Source organism: Podarcis tiliguerta, assembly GCF_965153285.1.
Source record: "Podarcis tiliguerta genome assembly, chromosome: 3".
Classification (NCBI taxonomy): domain Eukaryota; kingdom Metazoa; phylum Chordata; class Lepidosauria; order Squamata; family Lacertidae; genus Podarcis; species Podarcis tiliguerta.
Window position 1 is genome coordinate 85,390,265 of NC_139536.1, and position 23,160 is coordinate 85,413,424.

The window sequence follows — 23,160 nt, forward strand, 5'->3', positions numbered from 1 at the left end:
GGCAGGGCAGCCTCTTCCCAACCGTTCTGCAAAAGTCCAGAGATAAGATTCAGCACTGATACTTGCTATCAAGGATACTGATGCATCTGTTCCAAATGCAGGAAGTTCAAAAAGGTTATGGCTCCCTTTATCTTTGGAGCTTTTCTGTATTACAGTGTGGTAATAGATGGATGCTCAGTGCCTTCTGTTTCTCCTACAGACTAGCCCTCTTTACTGGGTTGAGCAGGGACCACCAGCACATGCAACAGATTCCTGCCTGCCTCTCGGCGCCAGTGGATGCCTTGATTGGGGTGCGAGTGTTGACATTAGGTTGCCAGGCGCAAATGTTAAGTGGAAATTCAAAATGAAGCATGGGGAGAAAGGATGCTTTCACCAAATTGAGTGCTCATTTTAATTAAGCGCTTTCCCATTATGTTCTCACATTTGACAAACGCTGAAATAATAATTAGCACTCATAGAGGGGGTTCCCCCCCACCAACCTCACAAAATAATAATTTAAAAACAATTATGTGAAAGCTATCCTTTGGGAATGGGTTTTTTATTGCTGATAATGTACACGACGTTCTCCCCTCAGATTTGATCACATTAGAAAAAAGCCCCAAAGAGTTCTCAGTAGCTTATTTGACATCCCTTGCATTTATTTTACAAATTCCCTTAACCTTGTGTCCTGCTTTATCTCCAAAACTCAGTACCAGTGTATACATTAATAGCATCCTTTGTGAGTTGTGATAACTCTTATCGCAGTGTAATCTTGATGCTCGCAGGTACAGCCCTTCGTTTTCCAAAGCGTTTTTATTTCCCCCGTAGACCAGCAGAAAGGAAAACGTCTGTCTAGAGAGTTCACTATCATTCAGCGCTGATGTTACTTGTTCAACAATCACCTACACCAGGGAAAGTATATGTCAACTACAGTTAGTAGAATTCATCAGTATCTACAGTGCTTACACATGTAAAAAGCTTTTTCCCCTCCCCCGCCCTCGCTCTCTTTTTTCTGTGTACATTTCAGAATCTCAAACAATAGGCATTAGGGGAGTAATAAAAAAGGGATACCTTAAAAAAGAAAAAAGAAATGAACTTAGAACTTTGGTCTGCTTTTGAAAGTCTAACCTGCCTACTTTCCATAACCTGCCTACTTTCCATATTTCTCTTTCTGAGTTCATACACATGGAGACTACCCCTTATAATCTCTCTCTCTGTGTGTGTGTGTGTGTGTGTGAGTGAGAGAGAGAGAGAGAGAGAGAGACCAATGGAGGTACTGGCTTTATTATTTATCCATTTAAATAATGTATAGGGACATAGTAAGGGACACATGTGGCACTGTGGGTTAAACCACAGAGCCTAGGACTTGCCGATCAGAAGGTCGGCGGTTCAAATCCCCACAATGGGGTGAGCTCCCGTTGCTCGGTCCCAGCTCCTGCCAACCTAGCAGTTCGAAAGCACGTCAAAGTGCAAGTAGATAAATAGGTACCGCTCCAGCGGGAAGGTAAACGGCGTTTCTGTGTGCTGCTCTGGTTCGCTAGAAGCGGCTTAGTCATGCTGGCCACATGACCCGGAAGAACTGTCTGCGGACAAATGTCAGCTCCCTCAGCCAGTAAAGCGAGATGAGCGCTGCAACTCCAGAGTCGGTCATGACTGGACCTAATGGTCAGGGAAGTTTTTAATATGTAACGCTGTATTGTTTTCAACACTTGATTGGAAGCCGCCCAGAGTGGCTGGGGAAACTCAGCCAGATGGGCAGGGTATAAATAATAAATTAGTAGTAGTAGTAGTAGTAGTAGTAGTAGTAGTAGTAGTAGTAATGGTCAGGGGTCCCTTTACCCTTTACCTTTAAGGTGCCTTACTACTGGTCAGACTATTGATCCATCTACCTCAATATTGTTTACACTGACTGACAGCAGCTCTCAGCAGGAATCTCTCTTAGCCCTACCTGGGATTGAACATGGAACTTTCTGCATGCAAAGTGGATGCTCTACCACTGAGTCATGGCCCTCCCCTATTCAACTTTTCAGACAAAAAAAAATTACTCCCAAAAAGCTGCAGATCCCACAAAAGACAGCCTGTGTCCTCAGGTTTTGCATTCTAAAAGGACATGACACAAAAGGAAAATGAATTCAGAGGGAGGAGGAAATAAGCAAACTTGGGGGCAAAGTTCTTAGCTGCAACGACCAGCTGGGGTGGAATAGCTCAAGGAGAAGAGGAGCCAAACTTGCTGCTTTCTCAGCTGTGCCAGTGGAGCAACCCTGCATCTTTGCTCTTCCCTCGTCTGCTGCAGTCTGATGGTTCTTTATAAACCAGCACTTCCTTGCTTGGCCTATACATGTAGCCACCACAACTTGTGGTGGCCACATGTGTTGGACCCAAGTGTTGGTGCTGGTTCAAAACAAGCAGTTTGTCCACTCATTTTCCTTCTGCGACCATGCACTCTTCCACATACGTTCATCTGGGGGCTGTCACATATAGGAACCAGGCCCATGCCAGATTTAACTCTCATGCCAGCAATCCATTTTCATAACAATTCCTGTTTCCCATCCCAAACAATGAGTTCTTCTGCTTCCTTCCAGCTATATGTTGCCTTCTGACAGTCCCGAAAGCTATTGCCTGCTTGAAATGACTGCAGATGAAAATCCTCCTGTACGTCGGGGGCTCTTTCTGCCACATCGGTTGACTCAGGTGAACTTGCAAATCACAGCCCAAAGTCACACCATAACCCAACTATTTCCATTTATTTCACAAGTCATTGGAAGCATGATTTATATACTTCCCTTTTTATTATTAGATGGAGCAAACCTTGTTTCATTACGATGACCGTTTAGATGCAATCCTTTGGGTATGCTGCACATCCAATAGAAATTAGAGATAATACTCGTGTACAACTTTGGTTTATGTCAATGGGACTTGTGTTAGTGAACTGGTAGTTGTCTGGAGCAGCCTTATGTCACCCATACAGTCTCTGGATTACTTACATCAGCAGTAATCAACATGGCGGTGCCCTCCAGGTATTGTTGGACTACAAATCCCATCAGCCACAGCCAGCTTGGCCCCATGGCCAGGCATAATGGGACATGGAGTTCAGCAATATCTGGAGATCACCAAGCTGTCATGAAGTTACAATCCCAGGCACACCCAGGAAACATTTGTACACTTATGAGTGCAAGATGAACCACGTTTCTGTGTCCTATTCCCTCAGTTTCCTTCATGAATAGAGTCTATAGGCAGTTGCAGTAAGGGCTGATTTATTTTTGTGTGTATACGCTTATTTATTGTGATCCTTTTCAGGTTACCTTTGGGCCAATATTCCTTGGGAATGTCCCAAGCCACATTAAGATTCATCCGAGTTCTGGGTGGATTGATGGCTTCAGAGGCTGCATTAGGGAGTTCCAGGTGAACAACAAAGAACTCTTCATCATAGACGAAGCCTTGGGAGGAAGGAACATCGAGAACTGCAATGTCCCTGTTTGTGACTATCATCCATGCCGCAACGGTGGCACTTGCACCAGGTAGGCATCAGGTCCTTATCTTTTATCTTTAAATTCCTTCGCTGCCTGATTAGCTTCCCTCATTAAATCATTGCGCTGTGTGCGTGTTTGTGTGCATAGTTTGTTTGTTTATTTGAGGCATTTTTAATCTGCTCTTCAATTAATTTACTACAAATGTTGTTTTTCTTCCATGTTTTTAATAGCCCTTGTGGGAGTAGAACTTGTCCCTTCTGGAAAAACAATTATATTGTTTGTTTGTTGATTTATCTGAAGCATTTTTAGCCCACTCTTCAGCTAGAAAGGCTCCCAGAGCAGCTTGCATGAGTTCAATAAAAGGAAGATAGCTTCCACATACCAGACTTTGCCCTTTAAAAGACAAGGCACAAAAGGAAAAATGGGATGGGGAGGGAAGAGGAAAACAAGAAAACTCAGGCACCACTTAGTAGTTACATAGTTGTTTTGATAATGGAAAGGAAGCCATTCAGGAATAGGAGGAGCCAAGTGCAGCTGGTTTCTTAGTGGAGCCAAAGGACTGATCCTGCTTCCAATTTCCCCCTCTGCCACAGCCAGGCGACAGTTGAGGGAGAGAGGAGCCTAACAGGGCTGGTGCCTCGGTAGGGCAGAGCCCTGCGTCCAACTTCTCCCTCTGCTTCTATATGGAAAAAGAGACAATATTTCAAAACCAAAACAAAAGACACCTACAACTGAAGCATGAAATATGAGGATTTCACATATTCCTGATAGAACTGAAATCTGAGAGTTGACTAAGGTGCTTCTCCCTTTAATGAACAGGAACTATTCTTTGATTCACATAGGCAGTGATAAAGTCTCTTCCTGTGAAATTTGTGATAATCCCAGTCCAAGATATTCCATCTGGGAGTTGCAGAAGGCACCAATCAGAGCAAAACTATGCAATGAACTTGAATGTAATCTATCCACCTCATTCACAATTCAATTTTTTTTAAAAAAAAGCATTTTAAAATAGTTGAGGGTTTTTAAAGGTTTTTGTTGATGGAGACCATAAAACATGTCAAGATGCTGATTTATTACAACAGCAGCAGCAAAACAACACCACAACTTAGAGCCTTGTTTAACAATCATGCTTGCCACATAAAGCAATTAAATAACCATTTTGACTCTGTGTACAAAACTGAAATAGTTCACAGTCATCTAAAATGCTGCCAGTCTTTTAACTTAAGCTGGTTTAATAGCAGTTACAAATATCTTTCTCTTCATTGCTTGGTGATACCGGAACATCGGAAAAGCCTTCCTAGAGATTTCATCTCTGAAAAACCACAGGCTGTTAAATAAGCAATTAAACCACAAGCTAGAAACTCAGATCTCGATTCCATAGTTTATGATAAGACTACTGGGAGATAAAGCCGAGTGCTGAAAGCTCTAATATTTTGCTTCACTGCAGGCGGAGGGCATTGAAGGCTAAGCCTCTTAGCACCAATATAGAAACATAGTGGCTGTGAATGACTGAAAGTTTGAGTTTCCAAGTTGCCTTCAAAGTACAGCGCAGGAATCCCATTCAAGAGCTCCCCCATGCAGGATCTCAGTTCCCATTAGTGCACATTCCCAATAGGAAGGAACAAACCTGAGAAAGCAACTGATTGTTTAAAGTGAGGGAATGAGATAATGGAGGGGATTCTCAAGTTTTCTTCTAAAGCAGGATTGACCGATTTGTCTCATACCAAGGGCTGCTTTAGGGACGTGGGTGGCACTGTGGGTTAAACCACAGAGCCTAGGACTTGCCGATCAGAAGGTCGGTGGTTCGAATCCCCGTGACGGGGTGAGCTCCCATTGCTCGGTCCCTGCTCCTGCCAACCTAGCAGTTCAAAAGCACGTCAAAGTGCAAGTACCACTCCAGCAGGAAGGTAAACAGCGTTTCCGTGTGCTGCTCTGGTTCGCCGGAAGCGGCTTAGTCATGCTGGCCACATGACCTGGAAGCTGTCTGCGGACAAACGCTGGCTCCCTCGGCCAATAAAGCGAGATGAGTGCCGCAACCCCAGAGTCGGTCATGACTGTAGCTAACAGTCAGGGGTCCCTTCACCTTTAAGGGCTGCTTTAGAGCCTAATAAACTACTGGGTGATAGCTGACTTCAATGGAACCGGTGTACTGAACTATATGCTACAGCAGAGATGGAGGTGGCCCTCTCAGTGTTGCTGGACTGCAACTCCCATCCCCCCTGACCATTGGCCAAACTGGCTTGGACTGATGGGAGTTGCAGTCCAAAAGCACCAGGAGGGCCACAGGTTCTCCCATCCCCGTGTTAGTTTCCCCCACCCTGTGCATATCAGGTTTTATTGCCACTTCCCTATGATGGGTTTCTGTGTCCTGTGTCTGTTGGCACTCCCAATGACAGAACAAGTTGCTGGAAATGGCAGGAGGGGAGAGTGCTCTTGTGCTTGTGTCCAGCTTGCATGTTCCCCACAGGCAACTGGGTGGACGAGATGCTGGATAAGATGGGCTGTTGGCCTGATCCTGCAGGCTCTTCTTGTGTCCTTTGTAGCATTTCCATGCCAGCATGGAACTTCTCCATGTCATCCAGGAGTTCGCATGTGACAAGGTGTATTCCCACATTGCATCAAGTTACAGGGGGTCACTGTAAAGAGCAGCTTTCTATGTGAGTAATGAAGGGACTGCAGTGGCTAGAGTATTGACTTTGGATTGGAAAGCCAGGCTGAAATCTTTGCTCAGCTGGGTTGAATGAGTAGCCAGCTCTCAGATGAACCTGCCTCACAGCATCATGATGAGGATAAAATGTGGAGTGCATTGAATGGTCAGGATGAAGAGTAGGATATGAATGTGGTAGGTGAGTAAGTGAAATTACCTTCCAGCTCTGTGAATCTATTCACATATATCACTCTCCCTCCTCCCTTAGTACATGCCACTACATCAGTGATTTCCTCATTTGTGGCAAGCCATGGTTTGTTGTTACATCCGTATAGGCAAATTGTGATTTGCACTTGCCACCCAAACCAGAAGGCATAAACATGTCAGTGACCCTGCGAGTACAATCCAGACCTGTTAAAATTTGTAGGATTGAAATGCTCTCAAGATGCATTCTTTGCCTAGAGTAAGAATTTTAGCTCAGAGAAACTGTGTTTAGTCTGCCAGTTGAGCGGTCAAATCTCTTTGGACTCCTATGGTGCAGAAGATTCTTTTTTTAAAAGCAGAGAAGAGTGAGCAGATAATGTGCCACATTTTCATCAAGGTTTGGCAAGAATTAAAAGGCTATAGTGTTGTGGAAACAGCTCATAGAATTCCCATATCAATGATCGTGTCAAAAACACATTGGTAGTGGTTGATGAATAAATGTATTTCTGGCTGCTTAAAAGCTTGTCAAATTGTAAACATACATGAGCTTAGTTTTCGCAGTGCTGAGCAAAACCAGAAAGTTAATTACACCCATACACGAGTGTGCTTTCAGCGTCCCGAACTATTCTCATAAGCAATTATTCTTACTGTTGTTGTTCGGCAAGTATTGGAACAGCAGATGGCTCCATTAATGTTAATCAATTAATTAAGACCGGAAAATCAAACTCAATTAACAATAAATTTCAATAGAGAGTAGCTTATCTTCAGACTTCAGAACACTGCAAACAGTGTAATTATCAAAATCTCCAAGAAGACTGGTTTCCCAAGGATGAACTCGTGACCTTTCAAGTACAGCTTTCCTACAAAACAAATACCAATTTTTGTTCAAGAAGGAAGGTGATAACGAAAAAAATACACTCCTTGCATCTGAAGAAAATGCTGCAGCTGTAAGGACATCCCGCACCCCACCCCACATGCTATTTGTAAATATGCAGGTATTGCAAAGCCACCATACAAAGTCTCTAGTACTCTTTCCTTCCAAGAGAAAACTGACCTCGTAGCAGCTGCTGTTGGAAGTTCTTACTTGCTCAGGGACAATGTGAAACAGTGGGATGACATTTTTCGAGCACTCAAATCATACCAACATCTGTGGGCTCAAATTGGATTTTTTTTATTATTTCAATAAGTTAATTTAGGCACACTCCAGATTAGGCCTGAATAAACTCACTGAAGTTCAGCTTGATTCATATCCAGCCTAGGGGAGCTTCCAGCCCCACCTTCTGCCCATGAGACAAATGTCAGAGGCAACCAGGGGAGCTTGTGGGTGGCAATGGGGCTTCCATTAGCCCGTAAAAATGTTTGGGGTTGTCAGGGACTACATTCTGCCATGGCACTGGGGATGGGAGAGAAACTTGATTAAGTTCACATTTAAAGGTGAATCGGCCATATTTGAACTTTCTGAAATAAAATGCAAACACATGTCTCTCAATCTTGCAATCCAGCTCACCAGCCAAGTAAGGTGTACAAAAATGCATATGCTAGGGTAAGATGTAAAAATGTGTATATTCCTGACAATAACATACCCAAAATGAATTATATTAGGGAAAGTTGCTTTGCAAAATGGTGTTTATTAGGCAAAATTGCATACAAAAAAAATACTAAAGCGCTGATGAATTTTCACAAGGGGTTGTTTTTTGTTTTGTTGTTTTGGAGGGGGATGCAAATTGCTGCAGAGATTTGGAGAACTGAATTTAATACCGGGGGGGGGGGGTGAAAAAACCGAGAGAATCAAAATTGGCAGGTCCTACCATCCCTTCCAGGCCCAACCTAAATGCTCCCAAGTTCACTAGGAACTCCAGGATATGGCTGTAGAAAGTACAAGTAGCGGTTAAATTTCCTGTAGGTTCTGGCAACCCTAGATGTTGTGTACCATTATATAGGCCCTCATGGAATCTCCAACCACCATCCATGATACCTCCATGCCACTGCAATAAAGCATGTTTAGGTGGAAAGGAATGAGGCAACAGGAAACAGAATTTGTGGCAGATTGAGCCTATTACAAGCTGAGGCAGAATTATGCATGGGGTTGGGCTTGTAATGCTTTTTCGAGCTCCCTTTTCTGAACTTTAGCAGCAGCATTAATTACTATATAATATTGCTGAGTTCATACAGTTCTTCCCCAGCAAGTAGAGCTGTTGTGATTTGGAATGCTATCTGGATCATGATGGCACAAGTGTGATGGGCACCTATTGGAAAGCCAGCACCATTGCTGATGGTGAGGGATACAAATCACATACCCATAGCATGTTATGCCAGTCTTGTGCCAGAGCTTAGCTGGTGAAGAGGAGTTTTGCACCAGTGCCAAAGCAAACTGTGAGGAAAGCCTGAGCAGTTTTAGCAGTGATGTTGAGTCTTTAGACTTTGCCTTGACGCTGGCTGCTGATGTGAAAGCACTGAGGAGCTTCTGAAGACTCTGCCTTGATAAAAATCCATTTCAGCTTCTCTGGGAGTCTCTTCTTTGAGGAATAAGCACTCCCCACACACACATGCACATGAACGCTCGTCAACCAGCCCACAAAAAGATAGTGAGGGCAATAGCTAAAGCTATTCTCCCCACCCAAGGAGACTCCCTCCCCACCTATCACATGTAGAGTAGCTGCTGCCCTATCACATTTGGTTAGGGCTTGTAAGACAATTCTGCAAAGGCCGTACTCTGGCACCAGAGGCATGCTTTGAATTGATTGTTTGCATAAGCCTTGATCTGAATTGATTGTCTTGCCTTTCCATTTCTACAAAGCTATTTTTTGCAGGTTAGCTAGCAGAGTTAACCTTTGCAATATTTACAGAGTTGGGAAATAAATAATTTGACTGTAACTGATGGAAGTACCTTGCATTGCAATCCGAAGCATATTTTCCAGGACAGAAGCCTCACTGATCTCACTGACACTTTCTTAATGAATAAACTTCTACAGGACTGGACTGCACATGACACATTTGTACAGGCAGATTAAAACCCCACATTTTGCATAGGAAGACATATTGTGTTCATTAAAACAAACAGCCAAAACCCTTCTAGGACATAAAAGTATATAAATAAAGTCCTAGCCTTCCTGCATACCACCTTTGGGATTTTAATATTACAGTCCAAGGCATGTTTACTCACAAGTAAGTCCCATTGTATTCTATGCTAGTGTGCACCTAAATCACTTATCCCTCACTTAAAGGCACAAGGGCTACCATTATGCCATGTTGTTTGGTCTTCCCTTCAATGAGATAAAGAAATGACCTAATTCTTCAAGGTCGCCTCCATACTGTCACTATTTGGTAGAAGGGGTTCAACGGCCTACCAGACATGATGCATCCTGTTCATGCAAACACTCTCATTGGCACAATGAAACTTCCCCTTTCGTTCTTCTCTCCACCATCCCCCTCACACACAAAATCTGTTCTGGGGATTTTCCTAACCTTCTGGAGCAGATTTCTGGTGATGGTGAGAGGAGCATTGAGAGGGGAGAAGGATGGGAGGTTCTATTGTACAAGCAGGACAACTTCATTGTACACAACTCAATGTGGGTTAAAGTGTTCCCTTGGTCTGATACAACAAACCTACTTGCTCTCTCCTCTTTTAAAACGACCTTTTGCAGTAAGGAAAGTGACAGGGAAATACACTAAAAAAAGAGTAGGATTACGATTGCACAAACAAATCAGGATGGAGATTTCATAAACAGGTCATCTGGAGGGGTCCTAACAGTTAAGCGGTTCAAAGGTAAGCCAGGATTTAGTTTAGCTTCTAGGTACATTTGGGAATTTCTGAACTATAAGTTTCTAACACTATGCTACCAACAGAGATCTTGTGTTAGCACCTCTGTGCTGTCCTTTGGTCTTAATTGAGCTTTCTAAGCACAGTAGGGAAAAAGGCTTCCAATTAGGAAATAAAAGTACCAACACTGTATATACTGCGATGCCTGAGAGATCTCTTTTCATGAGAATGAGGATGACTTTTGGAGTAGAACATATTTCAGTGGGGATAGAGAGCACAAATATTCTCCAAAGATGAATCTTTATCCATTATTATTTGCCCAATTATCAACACTAATATTGCGTTCTCTGCTTTTCCAACCTTCGGAAATTCGCTTTGGGAGTCAAACTCCTTTAGAATGCTTGCTCTGCAGAGGAGAGGGTGGCAAGCACTACAAGCCTTTAAGTTCTTCGGGCAGCAAATCAGATCTTTGCAAAATGCATAATTCTTCCCAATGTGTATGGCAATGGGGCCTTGGTGTAGTCAAAGAGCCGCTTACATTGTTTTTCTAACAGATTTCATTACCAATGCCCTTGCCAGTTGGCACATGTGAGCGATTAGCTTGGAATGTGAAGAATCCTTTTGGACCTTCTGGGAGCCTCTTTATACAAATGAGATTTCTTCTTCAGTGAGTTACGGGAAAGTCACCTAACTGTCATACAATTGCAGGGCCAGATTGGGAAGGGGTGGGGGGTGGGGAAGAAATATTAATATTATTGAATGTTGTCCAAGGAGTAGTTTGCAAAGGAGTCTGAGAACTGTAATGAAATTAAAATGACTGGATTGGTAAAGAGCCCATTGCAGGCAGTCTTTGCATCACACCTTTGCAGCAAGGTCAAACAAGCTGGTGTGCGGAGAGGAGAGAAAAGGCCCATCTCCATCTGCCTCTTGCTTGACACAGATGCAAGTCATTTGCTCTGATCGATCCTTCTAGGCACAGGAGACCATTTTAACTTACATTCTATCTTCCCACCAAGGCTCTTCAAGGAAAAAGTGGCATTTTTAGCAGCACAGGTATCTTTGGAAACTCTTACACACACAAAAACCTAATCTGACATTCTTTGGCTGGAGTACTGAATGGCAATTGCTGTAAGCATTCCAGTTACTTACCCATAAAGGCTCAGGGCAGGCAGCAATGTAAAGAGCCCGTTCCTGACATTCTGTTTCTCCTGGGAGTACTCAGTAGACATGGCTACATGAGCCAAATGATATTGCCAGTGATTCTGAGGGAGTCACTGCCTATCCGACCTTTCACCACTAATGGGAGCTACCAGAACAGTGTGGTTCTTGCACCATTTGTAACATGTGCAGCATCCTTTGACATGGATAAGTTTGGTGGCGTTAGGGCTCCTTTGGTCATTCCCAAGAGATCAGAAGCTGATACCGGGTCCCAAGCACATATGTTCCTTTTCCCCCCTCCCCTCAACATTAGAAAGTAGGAGGTTCTAAGAATTCATGTATTTTCCTCTTCAGTGATTTACTTCTGCCTGCAGTAGGGGAAGCAGGTGAGGATCTTTTGTTTATAGAGAGAGGACAATAGAAAGGATTGATTTGTTGCATTAATTACACAATCGCCACTTTCCCCAGCTTGGCAGCTTCCAGATATTTTGGACTCCAGCTGTCATCAGTTCCAGCAAGCTTGGCCCGTGGTCAGGGATTATGGGTGATGTAGTCCAGAATATACCTGAGGCCCCAAGGTTGAGGAAGTCTGCACAGTCATAGAGGCAAATATTATTGGTTATGTTGTGCCGTGACATCATCAGTTTCCCAAGTGATTCCTGACTGGCTGCAGTCACAGCAAAGAACTCTGTTAAAACTTTTTTATTTTATTTTTTTAAAAAAGTAGGAGTGAAAGTAAAATGAAATTGGTGCCAAAATACATCAAATTGAGGAACAATGACTGTGAACAGGTGCAAAAGCAGTATATATTTGTAGACCTTTTCACCTCCACCTCCAATATAGCAACTTTTGAATTGAAAACAGAGTTGGGAAGCCAGCAGAACATTATCACAGCCAGTATCCAATAGATGACCCTGCCATACATTTCAATATTTCACAGATGGAAATAGGCACCGTTGTAAATTTGCAGCATTTATTCCCATGCCATGCGTCACCAGCTGAGTCCTCTTCTCCCATCACAGATTGCTGATGACTCTTCTCCACTTGCTGTGTGTTGCATTCATTTACTCTGCAATAACCTGTCCCTCACTCATATTTGTACCAGGATGATGAGAACAAGAGAGAAAAGAGAATATTTTAATTGAATGTACAATCTCCCAATGGATCTGAAAATACTTTTTTATAAAGCAGTTGCAACACAAACAGATTCAGCAGTATTTTCGATCAGGCTAGAAAGGTACAAAGGTGGAGGGAAAGGAAGAAATATACAGTGGTACCTCGGGTTAAGTACTTAATTCGTTCCGGAGGTCCATTCTTAACCTGAAACTGTTCTTAACCCGAAGCACCACTTTAGCTACCGGCGCCTCCTGCTGCCACTGCGCTGCCGGAGCACGATTTCTGTTCTCATCCTGAAACAAAGTTCTTAACCTGAAGCACTATTTCTGAGTTAGCAGAGTCTGTAACCTGAAGTGTATGTAACCTGAGGTACCACTGTACTGGCATTCTGTGTGCATACACATTCATTTTACACATGTGCACAGGAGACCTCTATCCTTTACACTACCCCAATATTTTGAAACCTATGTACACACATAAATATTGCTTTCAGCTCTGTCTTGCCTTGTTTGACCCCGTACAACAGGGTGGAGAACTTGTGGACTTTCAGGCATTGTTAATGCTGTAGCTTCCATTATCCCTAATCATTGGCTAGGCTGAATGTGGCTGATGTAGCCCAACAATATCTGGAGGGCCACAGGTTCCCTACTCCTGATGGATTATAAGTTCTTGGGAGCAAGTTCTTGGGCCTGTATCATGATTCACACAGCACTGTTCAGATTAGGCTTGATGTGGCAGGCTCAGATGCAGGAGGAGGAAGTGGATGAAACAGAGGGGGAGGGGGGAACCTGAGTTGGAGGAGGGGGAACTCTCCTGTCCACCCCAGCTTCAGTCACATGGAAAGAGAGAGCAGGGGTGCCAGCCCCAACTTTCCTGTGGAACGGAGATCCTCAGTGGAGGCTGTGGAGGGCTTAGAGCAGTCAGCCGGGAGAAGCAGAACTGGAGGTGGCAACAACAACAACTGAGTAGGAGGGTGCAGTCTTGTTACATGACACCAGGCATCACCTTCCCAGATAGGAACAGAACCACCCACCTTCATGGAGTGCATATTTGCAATTCCAACATTCTCACAAGGCAAGCAAGTCTTGTGAGTGAGCGTACCAGGTGGGGTGTGGAAACTTGTTGGGACATCTTCATTGTTTCCATCCCATTCTGAACTTCTTGCGCTGCTCTTTGACTCCTGAAACATGACCCATGAGCCTTGCATCTGCTGCTGAGCCTTACTGTCATGCGCCTGAATAAGGGTGTTTTTTGGTCAAAGTAAGAGCCACAGCTTGCGTGCCTTGGAGCCAGAGTCAGGACAGCCTGTCTCAGTACTTTAAATATCTGAATACTGAGAGGTAGGAGAGAACATGAATGTAATTAACAATAACAGCAGGCATCCACATGATTTCTACCAGCTTTTCATGAAGATCACGGAAAATGTACCATATTTTTTGCTCTATAAGACTCACTTTTTCTCTCCTAAAAATTAAGGGGAAATGTGTGTGCGTCTTATGGAGTGAATGCAGGCTGCGCAGCTATCCCAGAAGCCAGAACAGCAAGAGGGATTGCTGCTTTCACTGCACAGTGATCCCTCTTGCTGTTCTGGCTTCTGAGATTCAGATTTTTTTCCCCTTGTTTTCCTCCTCCAAAAACTAGGTGCGTCTTGTGGTCTGGTGCGTCCTATAGAGCGAAAAATACAGTATTTTGTCTGGAGAATTCTGAATTTCATTTTCAGTGTATATGACCCAGAGAGAGAAAGAAAAGGCTATGAGAACCAGTTGGAGACTGTAGCACATCTGCATGCACATACTATAATGGCAAAGCCTCTATCCTCCATTTTGTAAGTTTTGATATTAATTTTGTCTTCCTTTCAAGTAAAGCTATCATATTTTTCACGTTTTAAATGGATGGGTTATCAAGTCTTAATGATGTCAGGCTTTAATTGCTTTGCGGTTGCATCCTCTTAGTGAGCTAATGCAATAAATAAAATTGAAATCTAATTTTAGAAATAATGTTTTGTGAAATGGAAAAATGCAAAGCGATAAATTTTTGCTTTATTTCTTTTATGAGCTTTGTATGTCGGTATATAGATCTATAGCGCCATGGTTTATGCCAGTTCGAGGCTCCAAGCTAAATTATAAAGTCTGCTTTCAGCTCCAACAAATCTTCCCAGGACTGTGCTGCATTTTAGTTAATATCAAGGACAAGTGGATTCTGTGTGTACAATAGCATGATTTGTTTATCGTGCACAGCTAAAGACAAGGCACGGACTGAGCAATATTTTTTACCTAAAAGCAGTTTTCCTATAAAACCAAACTCCTCCAAAAGACGAAGCTTGTCAGAATTTCCTGACTATGATTTAGGTCAAAACAGTGCTTTAAAACGCTCTGAATTGACGCAGGAGGGTAGTTGTCCTTGAACAGTTATTTGATCTGCTTCCTATGCACAGAGCTGAAAGTGCAGTATCATGATTTGATAGAAACAAGTGTAGCATCCTCAAGGCATGAACTCATCTTGCTAAGTACAACTGGAAAGTGTAAAACAGGCAAGCTGTGGATGAGATTGTGACTTGGAAAGACGGAGGAGCCTAGTTTGCAGTGTCATAGTGGGGTTAACCTTGGACTTTAACAAAAGGAGATGGATGAGTAGCAGGCTGAGCTGGTGGGCTCCATAAACAGGGGTGCTGAAGGAAATCCTGCATTTGAAGCAAACCAAATACAGTGGCACCACAGGTTAAGTAATTAATTCATTCTGGAGGTCTATTCTTAACCTGAAACTGTTCTTAACCTGAAGCACCACTTTAGCTAATGGGGCCTCCTGCTGCCACTGCACCGCCGGAGCATGATTTCTGTTCACATCCTGAGGTAAAGTTCTTAACCTGAGGTACTATTTCTAGGTTAGCAGAGTCTGTAACCTGAAGCATATGTAACCTGAAGCATCTGTAACCCGAGGTACCACTGTACTTGCTTGCTAAAGGGGTTGTAGAGATTGCTGAGCCTATTATGGGCTATGCTGTTGAACCATATTTAATCATTTTAGTATTTTTTTTTCTTATTTTTACCCCACCCAATAAGATTGTGAGCGATCATTGCAAACATAATTTTTATCACCAGTTCTGAACTCTGCATTTTATCCAGGGCTGATGCCAGCCTTCTATTACCAGCTTAGTCTTTCTCCTGCTCCTCCACCTCCTGCTTCCCTGCTTGCCAGAATCATATCAAGCATTAAAGGAGGGCTCAGGTAAACAAGAGGAGAGAGAGAAGCAGAATAAAGATTCTACTTGGCAGATATGTCAAGGCAAGCACTCAATAGATGCTCCCACTGGTGGAAGTGGGGAGGCTTTTCCTCTGCAGCCATCTATACACACACCCAAAGGAAAATATGTTACAAGGGATTGCTGGACCCTCTAGAACAGGGTTTCCCAAATGTGGGTCTCTAGCTGATTTTGGACTACAATTCCCATCATCCCTGACCACTGGTCCTGCTAGCTAGGGATGATGGGAGTTGTAGTCCCCAAAAAAGCTGGAGATCCAAGTTTGGGAAACTCCGCTCTAGAAAAAGTTGGTTGGTAGAGATGTTTAATACCCACCCCCTTTTCTTCCAGTGCAGCCTAAATTTTAATGACACCTGTAGTTTATGACTGGCACAGTGGGGGAGCCTGTAGCCTAGGTTTATTTTATTGATTCCTTGGAATTTTGTGAGAAAACACTGCATCTCTGAAGAGCAGCCTTTGAACGCTTGGCTGGTAAAAAGCTTTAGAAAGTGGAGCTGGCATGAAAGTCCTTTTGCCAAAGAACAGGACACCTCCATGATTAATTTGGGCAAAGAGGTTGCCATCATTTTATGATATTTAAATAAAAATAGCATTGTCGATAAAATAATCCCCCCTCTCCGAGTGTGTTTTCCACATAAAACTGGTTTCAGAATGTCAGAAAAACTGCAAAGTTTAAATTCCTTAGGTGAGCAAGGAACAGTCTGCAGATCATCTGTATTTCAGGCTGGCATCTGAAATAATTCAAGGCTTACCAGAGGAAAACTCCTGCTGTGCCGTGGGCTGTTTGGCCGCTTGGCACCTATTTGAGAGGGCTCCGGATATTTCTGGTTTCCTCTGCCTGTCTATCCAAAGAGTCTGTACCACGGGACTTCAGAAGGAAGGAGGGAAATCAGAAAAAAACTATTTTCAGTAAAGCCTTTTGGGAATTGGAATAATCATGCCTACCAGCATTCTCCTGCCAATGCTTCTCCACCCCACTCCCATTATCTTTGCTACTCACTGCATTTATTTAAAAGATCTTTTTGTTCCCAGAACATACATAATTGTTTAAATAATGGTTCCTATTTGGTGCTGCTTTTTTCAGCAGAGACTGTCATTAGAGCTCCCACCCACCCACCCAAAAAAGGTAAATCCCATATTCTGTAAGCTCCCCCCCCCCCCATTTTCTTTTAACACCAACTTTCACGGTGCTTTACCACGTCTTTTTCACGTGCCCTTCCGATTCTTTTTTCTGTGAAACAGAGGGAAGAGGTTTGAGGGATAGCTCAGTCAGTAGAGCATGAGAGTTTTAATCTCAGGATTGTGGGTTCAAGCCCCACATTGGGCAAAAGATTCTTGGATTTTCCAGGTTATTGGACTAGATGAGCCTCACGGTCACTTCTAACTGTATGATTCTATTGTTCTATCCATGCCAATTAAATTGGGTTATGCCACTTCCCCAATATTAACTGCCAGAGCTTCAGGTAGCTACAGCAGGGAAGACTCCTCTTTAAAAATAGAGGGGTAGAGGTTCAGTTCAGAGGAGGATGTTCATCTCTAGAAAAATTGGGCTTATTCAAGGGTAAGGAACAATTGCATTAAAGATAGATTCAAAGGACTTGTTCAGCTGCTGCTTTTTAAATGGTGAAAGCAAATGGGAGATATATGAAAATCAATTGTGTGGTTGAAGTCTCTAAGCATGCATCTCTTCCCAAGGTTTTGAAGCCCCCACCTGATTGTAAGCAGCAGCAACCATCTCTGTTGAAAAGCATTACCTTGGCCATTGTACATCCTAGCAACCCTTTGATGACAGAGTCACAATCGATGAGCACAATTGCATGTAGCAACTGCAAGTCTGCACGTCCTTTGAGAATGTTCCTAGATTCTGGATCTAGATACTAGATTCAAGCCTGTAATCTATTTACCTGGGAGCAAGCCCCCCCCCCCCCGAATTCAGTGGTACTTACTTCAGAGGACGGGCAGAATACATATGAAAAAAAACTTGACTGTAAATTAAGGAGCTTTTTTATTTTATTTAGAAAAACTTAATGTATCTTTCATACCAGGGCTTAGAATGTTATTTGTATGGTATTCCTCATAATTTGTGCCAATAAAACTGACGTCACGTTTAAGCCCAAAGCTGTATAGACTGACATCTCTTGGGTAGAATTGAGATGACAGAACTATGCAGATTGCAGCATAAGGGAGAGATATCTCGCAAATTGTGCCAAGTTGATTTGAAGCACAGGATCATTTAGAAGCTAACAAATGTTATTAGGCTGGTCTTTGTTTCCTTAATTCTCCTTTTTTCTTAAGGCAGGCTTTTCTTGAGCTACCTGCAAACAGCCTGCAGCCAAAGAGACATGCAGGGGAATAACTTGAATTTGTAAGACAGAAGGAATCACCTCACTTTTTACTCCATTACTTCATTTCAGAGGGGATGAAGGTCCAGATTTAGGAGAGAGTAGGAAGCAAAAGAAGGTCACGGGCCAGAATTAAGGGGCAGGGAAGCAGAACAAACACAATATACCATTATATTCACTCCAAGCTGTTGGATCAATGGTTCTGTGTGAAGGCAACTGTAATGAGTTCACCTTCTTGCTGTTACCAGCAGGTGTCCCTGTGGCTGATGGTACCCCTAAAAGAAAGAATATCTATTTGTTTCACATTTAAGGAAGATAGAACTCTGGAGGTGTACAATACCTGTGGTCTAGTCATGTACAGCACTCAAAGAGGGGAAAGTGAGTAGAAAAGAAAATGTCTTTCTCATCTTGAAGTAATTTAGCAGACAAACTCAAGTCCATCCTTACAGTCTACTGAGGTTAAAAGAAAATCAGATTTTGGGTTAAAAAAAAGATCATGGGATGCTGTGTTTATTTAAGTTCTTCCTTTAAACAGCATTTACTCTTAATGAAGTTTGTGCCTAGTTACTCATGCATAATTACTGTGGAAATCAATAAGATTTGTTTAAACACAAGTGGCAGTAGGATTCTGCCCTACGGGTTAATTCAATATGTCATTTATTGGGATGGTCCTATTACTACCCTTTACCACCCCAAGTAGGCCACTTCCAGACTGTCACTGTTTCACAGGTGGAATTCAGTTGTATTCCAGCAAATTCAGGATGTGCGGCTAAGGTGGATACAGTGCACTTGAGGAACAAACCCACTGACATACACATCCCCCAAAACCCAGGCTTCTTATGGTAAGGAAAATATGGCAGGAAAATTCACTGGCAAGTGTGAGATATCAACTCTTTGATGTGACGTCATATAACTCTGCTCCCCACAAACGAATGAGAATGAATTCTCAACAACCAGCAGATGTTGTGTTGGTTCCTTGCAAACGTTTTTATCAGTGTGAATAAGAAAGAATGGTTGGTCAACACGTCATCTGGAAGCAATCGGTGGCTTCTCCACATTTCCGCAATTTACTTATGTTTTAAATCAGTAAATGTGAATTTCTCCTAATAGACACATTTTTATATTCAGTTTTTCCCAGTATGCACATTTTGCAAAGCAACTGCCCCTACAGTTCTCAATATGTCTTTGTGTTTACTGGCATTAATTTTTTCCTGGATGGAATCACTGGATGCTGTTTTAAATAAGTGGCAGCAATTGCAATGAGCTCAGGTGCCATTTACCTGGTGTGGCGTTGAGGTCACATTCAAACACTAGAGGCCGTTCAGAATTTTATCTTGTCACCTCAGGGGTTTGCCAGCACCCAGAAACAAAAGGCATGATCATTTATTTCTCATCTATAGTGATCAGATTTTCCAGGCATAGCAAGAGTATTTCGCCAAAATCTAATTAAGCACTAATGCATATGTACACGGTTCATTATTAAGAACTTAACAGTGATTTGGTGAACTGAGAACGGCTAAGGCCCACTGAAACATGATCTTCATTTAGCGAGCATATTCGTCTTATCTATTGATTTGTGCTCAGATGCCATTACCTTTATATAAGGCTGAAAAGGCTGAATAATTCTTCAGCATGGATTTAATTTCCAGCAAAGCAGAATGCCGTCACAATTCATTCTCAATAATCTAATGATTAATAATAATACTCTCTCTTTTCTTCCTTTGTATCAATTTTTTTCTCAGAAATACAGCCTTTTGGAAAGATTTTTTTAAAATATTAATATTAATTTAATTTAATTTATTATTTATACCCCGCCCATCTGGCGTATGCAGAGAGTGGGGGGAACCCAATGTGATCAAGAGGGAAGATTGCATAGCTCTATACCAGGGCTTCCCCAACTTAGGTCTCCAGCTGGTTTTGGACTACAATTCCCATCATCCCTGACCACTGGTCCTGCTAGCTAGGGATGATGGGAGTTGTAGTCTCAAAAAACAGTTGGGAAACCAATTTTGGGAAACCCTGCCTTGATAGGGCCTTTCAACCTAGCTCAGCAACATTTATTTATTATATTATTTTGGGAAATATTCTGAAAAATAGAGATGCAGAAGTAGGCTTTCATGTAAATAACAGTTGCCATAAGGGTGTGATAACACTGGGTATGGGACCAACAGCAATGGAGCAATATGTGGTCACTATGTACTCCGTGTGGATTTCTGTGCAGAAGCTTGCGGCTAGTAGCTCTCCTGGCTAGGGCCAATGAGAGTTGTAGTTGTGGTCCATTTTTATGTAGTTGCAGGGAGCCAAGTGGAGTTTCCAACATACACTACCCGTAACCACAATATAGCTTAGCCACTGAATGGAGCTTACTCAGCAGATGAGATCAGGCAGGGAGCTTCCTTAGCTTTCTGTTGCTGTATCTTACTCATGAGCATATTACTGTAATGGAGCAATTGCTACCACTGAATCATTTATCCTTGTTTGGCTCCCACAATGTGCAAGTGTTTGCCTGTGTGGTTTGGCTGCACAGTGTGGCTGTAGCCAAGCAACTGCCACACTTCCCAGTGGGTAGAAGTTGGTTGCAAAAACACCATGCAGCGGTTAGGTTAGTTGCCATCCGTCTAGGCTTGTGTCAATTGGTGAGTCTCTAACCGAGTAGTTTAAATGAGGGGAAACAGGCTCCATTGGTTCGGCTGCTCACATTTATATAGCCTTTGCCTTTGCGTTGGGAACCTTGCAGTATTTAGAGCAAAGGCCCATCTGGCCATCACAGACTCCCCAAGTGTCCCTATTTTCCAGGGACAGCTCTGGTTTCGAGAAGCCATCCTGGTTTCTGATTTGACCCTGGAATGTCCCACTTTTCCTTAAGATGTCCCTATTTTCATTGGACGCGGGTGGCACTGTGGGTTAAAGCCTCAGTGCCTAGGGCTTGCCGATCAAAAGGTCGGCGGTTCGAATCCCCGCGGCGGGGTGCGCTCCCGTTGCTTGGTCCCAGCGCCTGCCAACCTAGCAGTTCGAAAGCACTCTCGGGTGCAAGTAGATAAATAGGGACCGCTTACTAGCGGGAAGGTAAACGGCGTTTCCGTGTGCTGCGCTGGCTCGCCAGAGCAGCGATGTCACGCTGGCCACGTGACCCGGAAGTGTCTTCGGACAGCGCTGGCCCCCGGCCTCTTTGAGTGAGATGGGCGCACAACCCTAGAGTCTGTCAAGACTGGCCCGTACGGGCAGGGGTACCTTTACCTTTACCTTTATTTTCATTGGAGAAACATTGGAGGGTATGGAGTTATCCAACCCATGAGTCGTCTGAAAGCAATCTTGTATAGGGAAGTCTTTTAATGTTTAATTTTATATATATATGTTGGAAGCTGCCCAGAGTGCTGGGGCAACCCAATAAGATGTGTCGGGTATAAATAATGAAATTATTATTATGAAATAGGACGTCCCTATTTCCATCGGAGAAATTTTGCAGGGTATGCCATCATCCTCTTATCACTGATGCTTATACAAAGCCTCCAGGAAGAACTTGAGTGGAACAGCATTCCCTCTGCCAAAGATTCCCTTCCACCAATATTTAGAGGCCTACTGCCTCTGACAATAGAGGCAGAGCCTAACCATAGCTATTATTCTTATCATTTATTAAACTGGTATACCACCCATCATCTGTAGATCTGTAGATCTTGGAACAGTTCCCTCTGCAATTTAGCCCTTCCTCCATTCTTCATCCACTGCGGCTCAATAGTTCAGATTTCAAACTGCTCTCTTAGAAAGGGGCAAGTTTGCCTACTTTTCAGACATTGCACAATAAAAAGAGAACAAGTCAGACCCTTAGTAGGAGTCCTAGAATCATAGAGTTGGAAGATGACCACGAGGATCATCTAGTCCAATCCCCTGCAATGCAGAATTTCTTGCCCAATCTGAGGCTCAAACCCACAACCCTGAGATTAAGAGTCTCATGCTCTACCAACTACAGTGGTGCCTCGCAAGACGAAATTAATTCGTTCCGCGAGTTTTTTCGTCTTGCGAAGCAACCCTATTAGCGGCTTAGCGGATTAGTGCTATTAGCGGTTTAGCGGCTATTAGCGGCTATTAGCGGCTATTAGCAGCTATTAAAGGCTTAAGGGATTAGCGGATTAGCTGCTAAAAGACTATTAGCGGTTTAGCGGCTTAGAAAAAGGGGGTGGGGAGCGGAAAAAAACCTTAAGACTCGCAAGACATTTTCATCTTGCGAAGCAAGCCCATAGGGAAATTCGTCCTGCGAAGTGCATTGAAAAACGGAAAACCCTTTCGTCTAGCGGGTTTTCCGTCTTGCGAGGCATTCGTCTTCTCGTGCATGTCCTTCCCCACCCATAGAGCACATGGTCACTGGTGCTTCCTAGTTGAGTCAGCTTCCAGCCACTAACAAGTCCCTCAATTCTGTGCCTGCTATTAACTTTGACCCAAGATCTTCTTGTTTACTGCCAATAAGGAATGCTGGTTGTGTGGTACCATCTGGTGAGAGACTGCAGCTGAATAAGAAAGGACCGAAAACATATATGCTAGATGACAAGTTCTAACTGGAGGTGCGATTCCAGCTACTGCACAGAGGGAAGGACAGTCAATTTTTATTAGTTGCTGATTCCTCCTGAGGACACAGTAGCTCTGGCGTGTTAGCAATCAAACGTTACAGAAAGTTAGCGCTTGACTTGAGGCCCTGCAGATGGCAGCTTCTTACAGTCTGTTGATCACTGCTTATGTGAGTGAGTGCGTGCATGTTTGTGTTTTTATCATTTTGATTGCGGAGGCTATATTGTCTGAGAGTAAAGCTTGCCCAAAAAATAATAATGTGAAAATCAGATTAGAAGCAGCTCACTTCCTCCGATTCCATTTTCACTACAACATTTTAAATAACTCACTGGCCCTGTACTTGAAGGCAACACACTGATCCCATTCTGACCTGTCGAGTTTGACTGTGCACTTGTGTACTTGGGGTGCTGGGGGGGGATGCAACTTTTTTATTTTAATGAGAAACTGCCCGATTCTCAGTTCTTGAACGGATATGCGAAACACAGCTAACCTTCAAATTCTGCAGTTCTCCAGATTTTATGATGCCGTTCTCCATATATTAAGCAAAATTTCAGCATACAAATCAATATGGCTAACTTGACCCAACAATCCTTCCCCCCACAAACAAATCTTATCAATGAAAGACAATCAACCATGCTCTGCCCCCACCAATCTCTCTCACTGCC

At 43.2% G+C, this 23,160-nt stretch overlaps 1 protein-coding gene and 1 long non-coding RNA gene across 7 annotated transcripts in view; one reads left to right on the top strand and one right to left on the bottom strand.

The window, feature by feature from the left end:
* EYS (eyes shut homolog) overlaps nucleotides 1-23,160 on the top strand; it is a 456,551-nt gene that overhangs the window by 385,368 nt on the left and 48,023 nt on the right. For all 6 annotated transcript variants that reach the window (XM_083431300.1, XM_083431295.1, XM_083431298.1 and 3 more), the window contains 2 exons: nucleotides 2,562-2,670; nucleotides 3,277-3,497. In XM_083431300.1, coding sequence (XP_083287426.1) covers nucleotides 2,562-2,670; nucleotides 3,277-3,497 — 330 coding nt within the window. The remainder of the gene's footprint in view (nucleotides 1-2,561; nucleotides 2,671-3,276; nucleotides 3,498-23,160) is intronic.
* Nucleotides 3,508-16,359, bottom strand: LOC310673431. Its single transcript, XR_014509000.1, has 4 exons — nucleotides 16,346-16,359; nucleotides 13,559-13,667; nucleotides 12,173-12,307; nucleotides 3,508-4,128 (listed from the first exon to the last, which is right to left on the bottom strand). It is a non-coding gene; the product is annotated as an uncharacterized lncRNA (long non-coding RNA).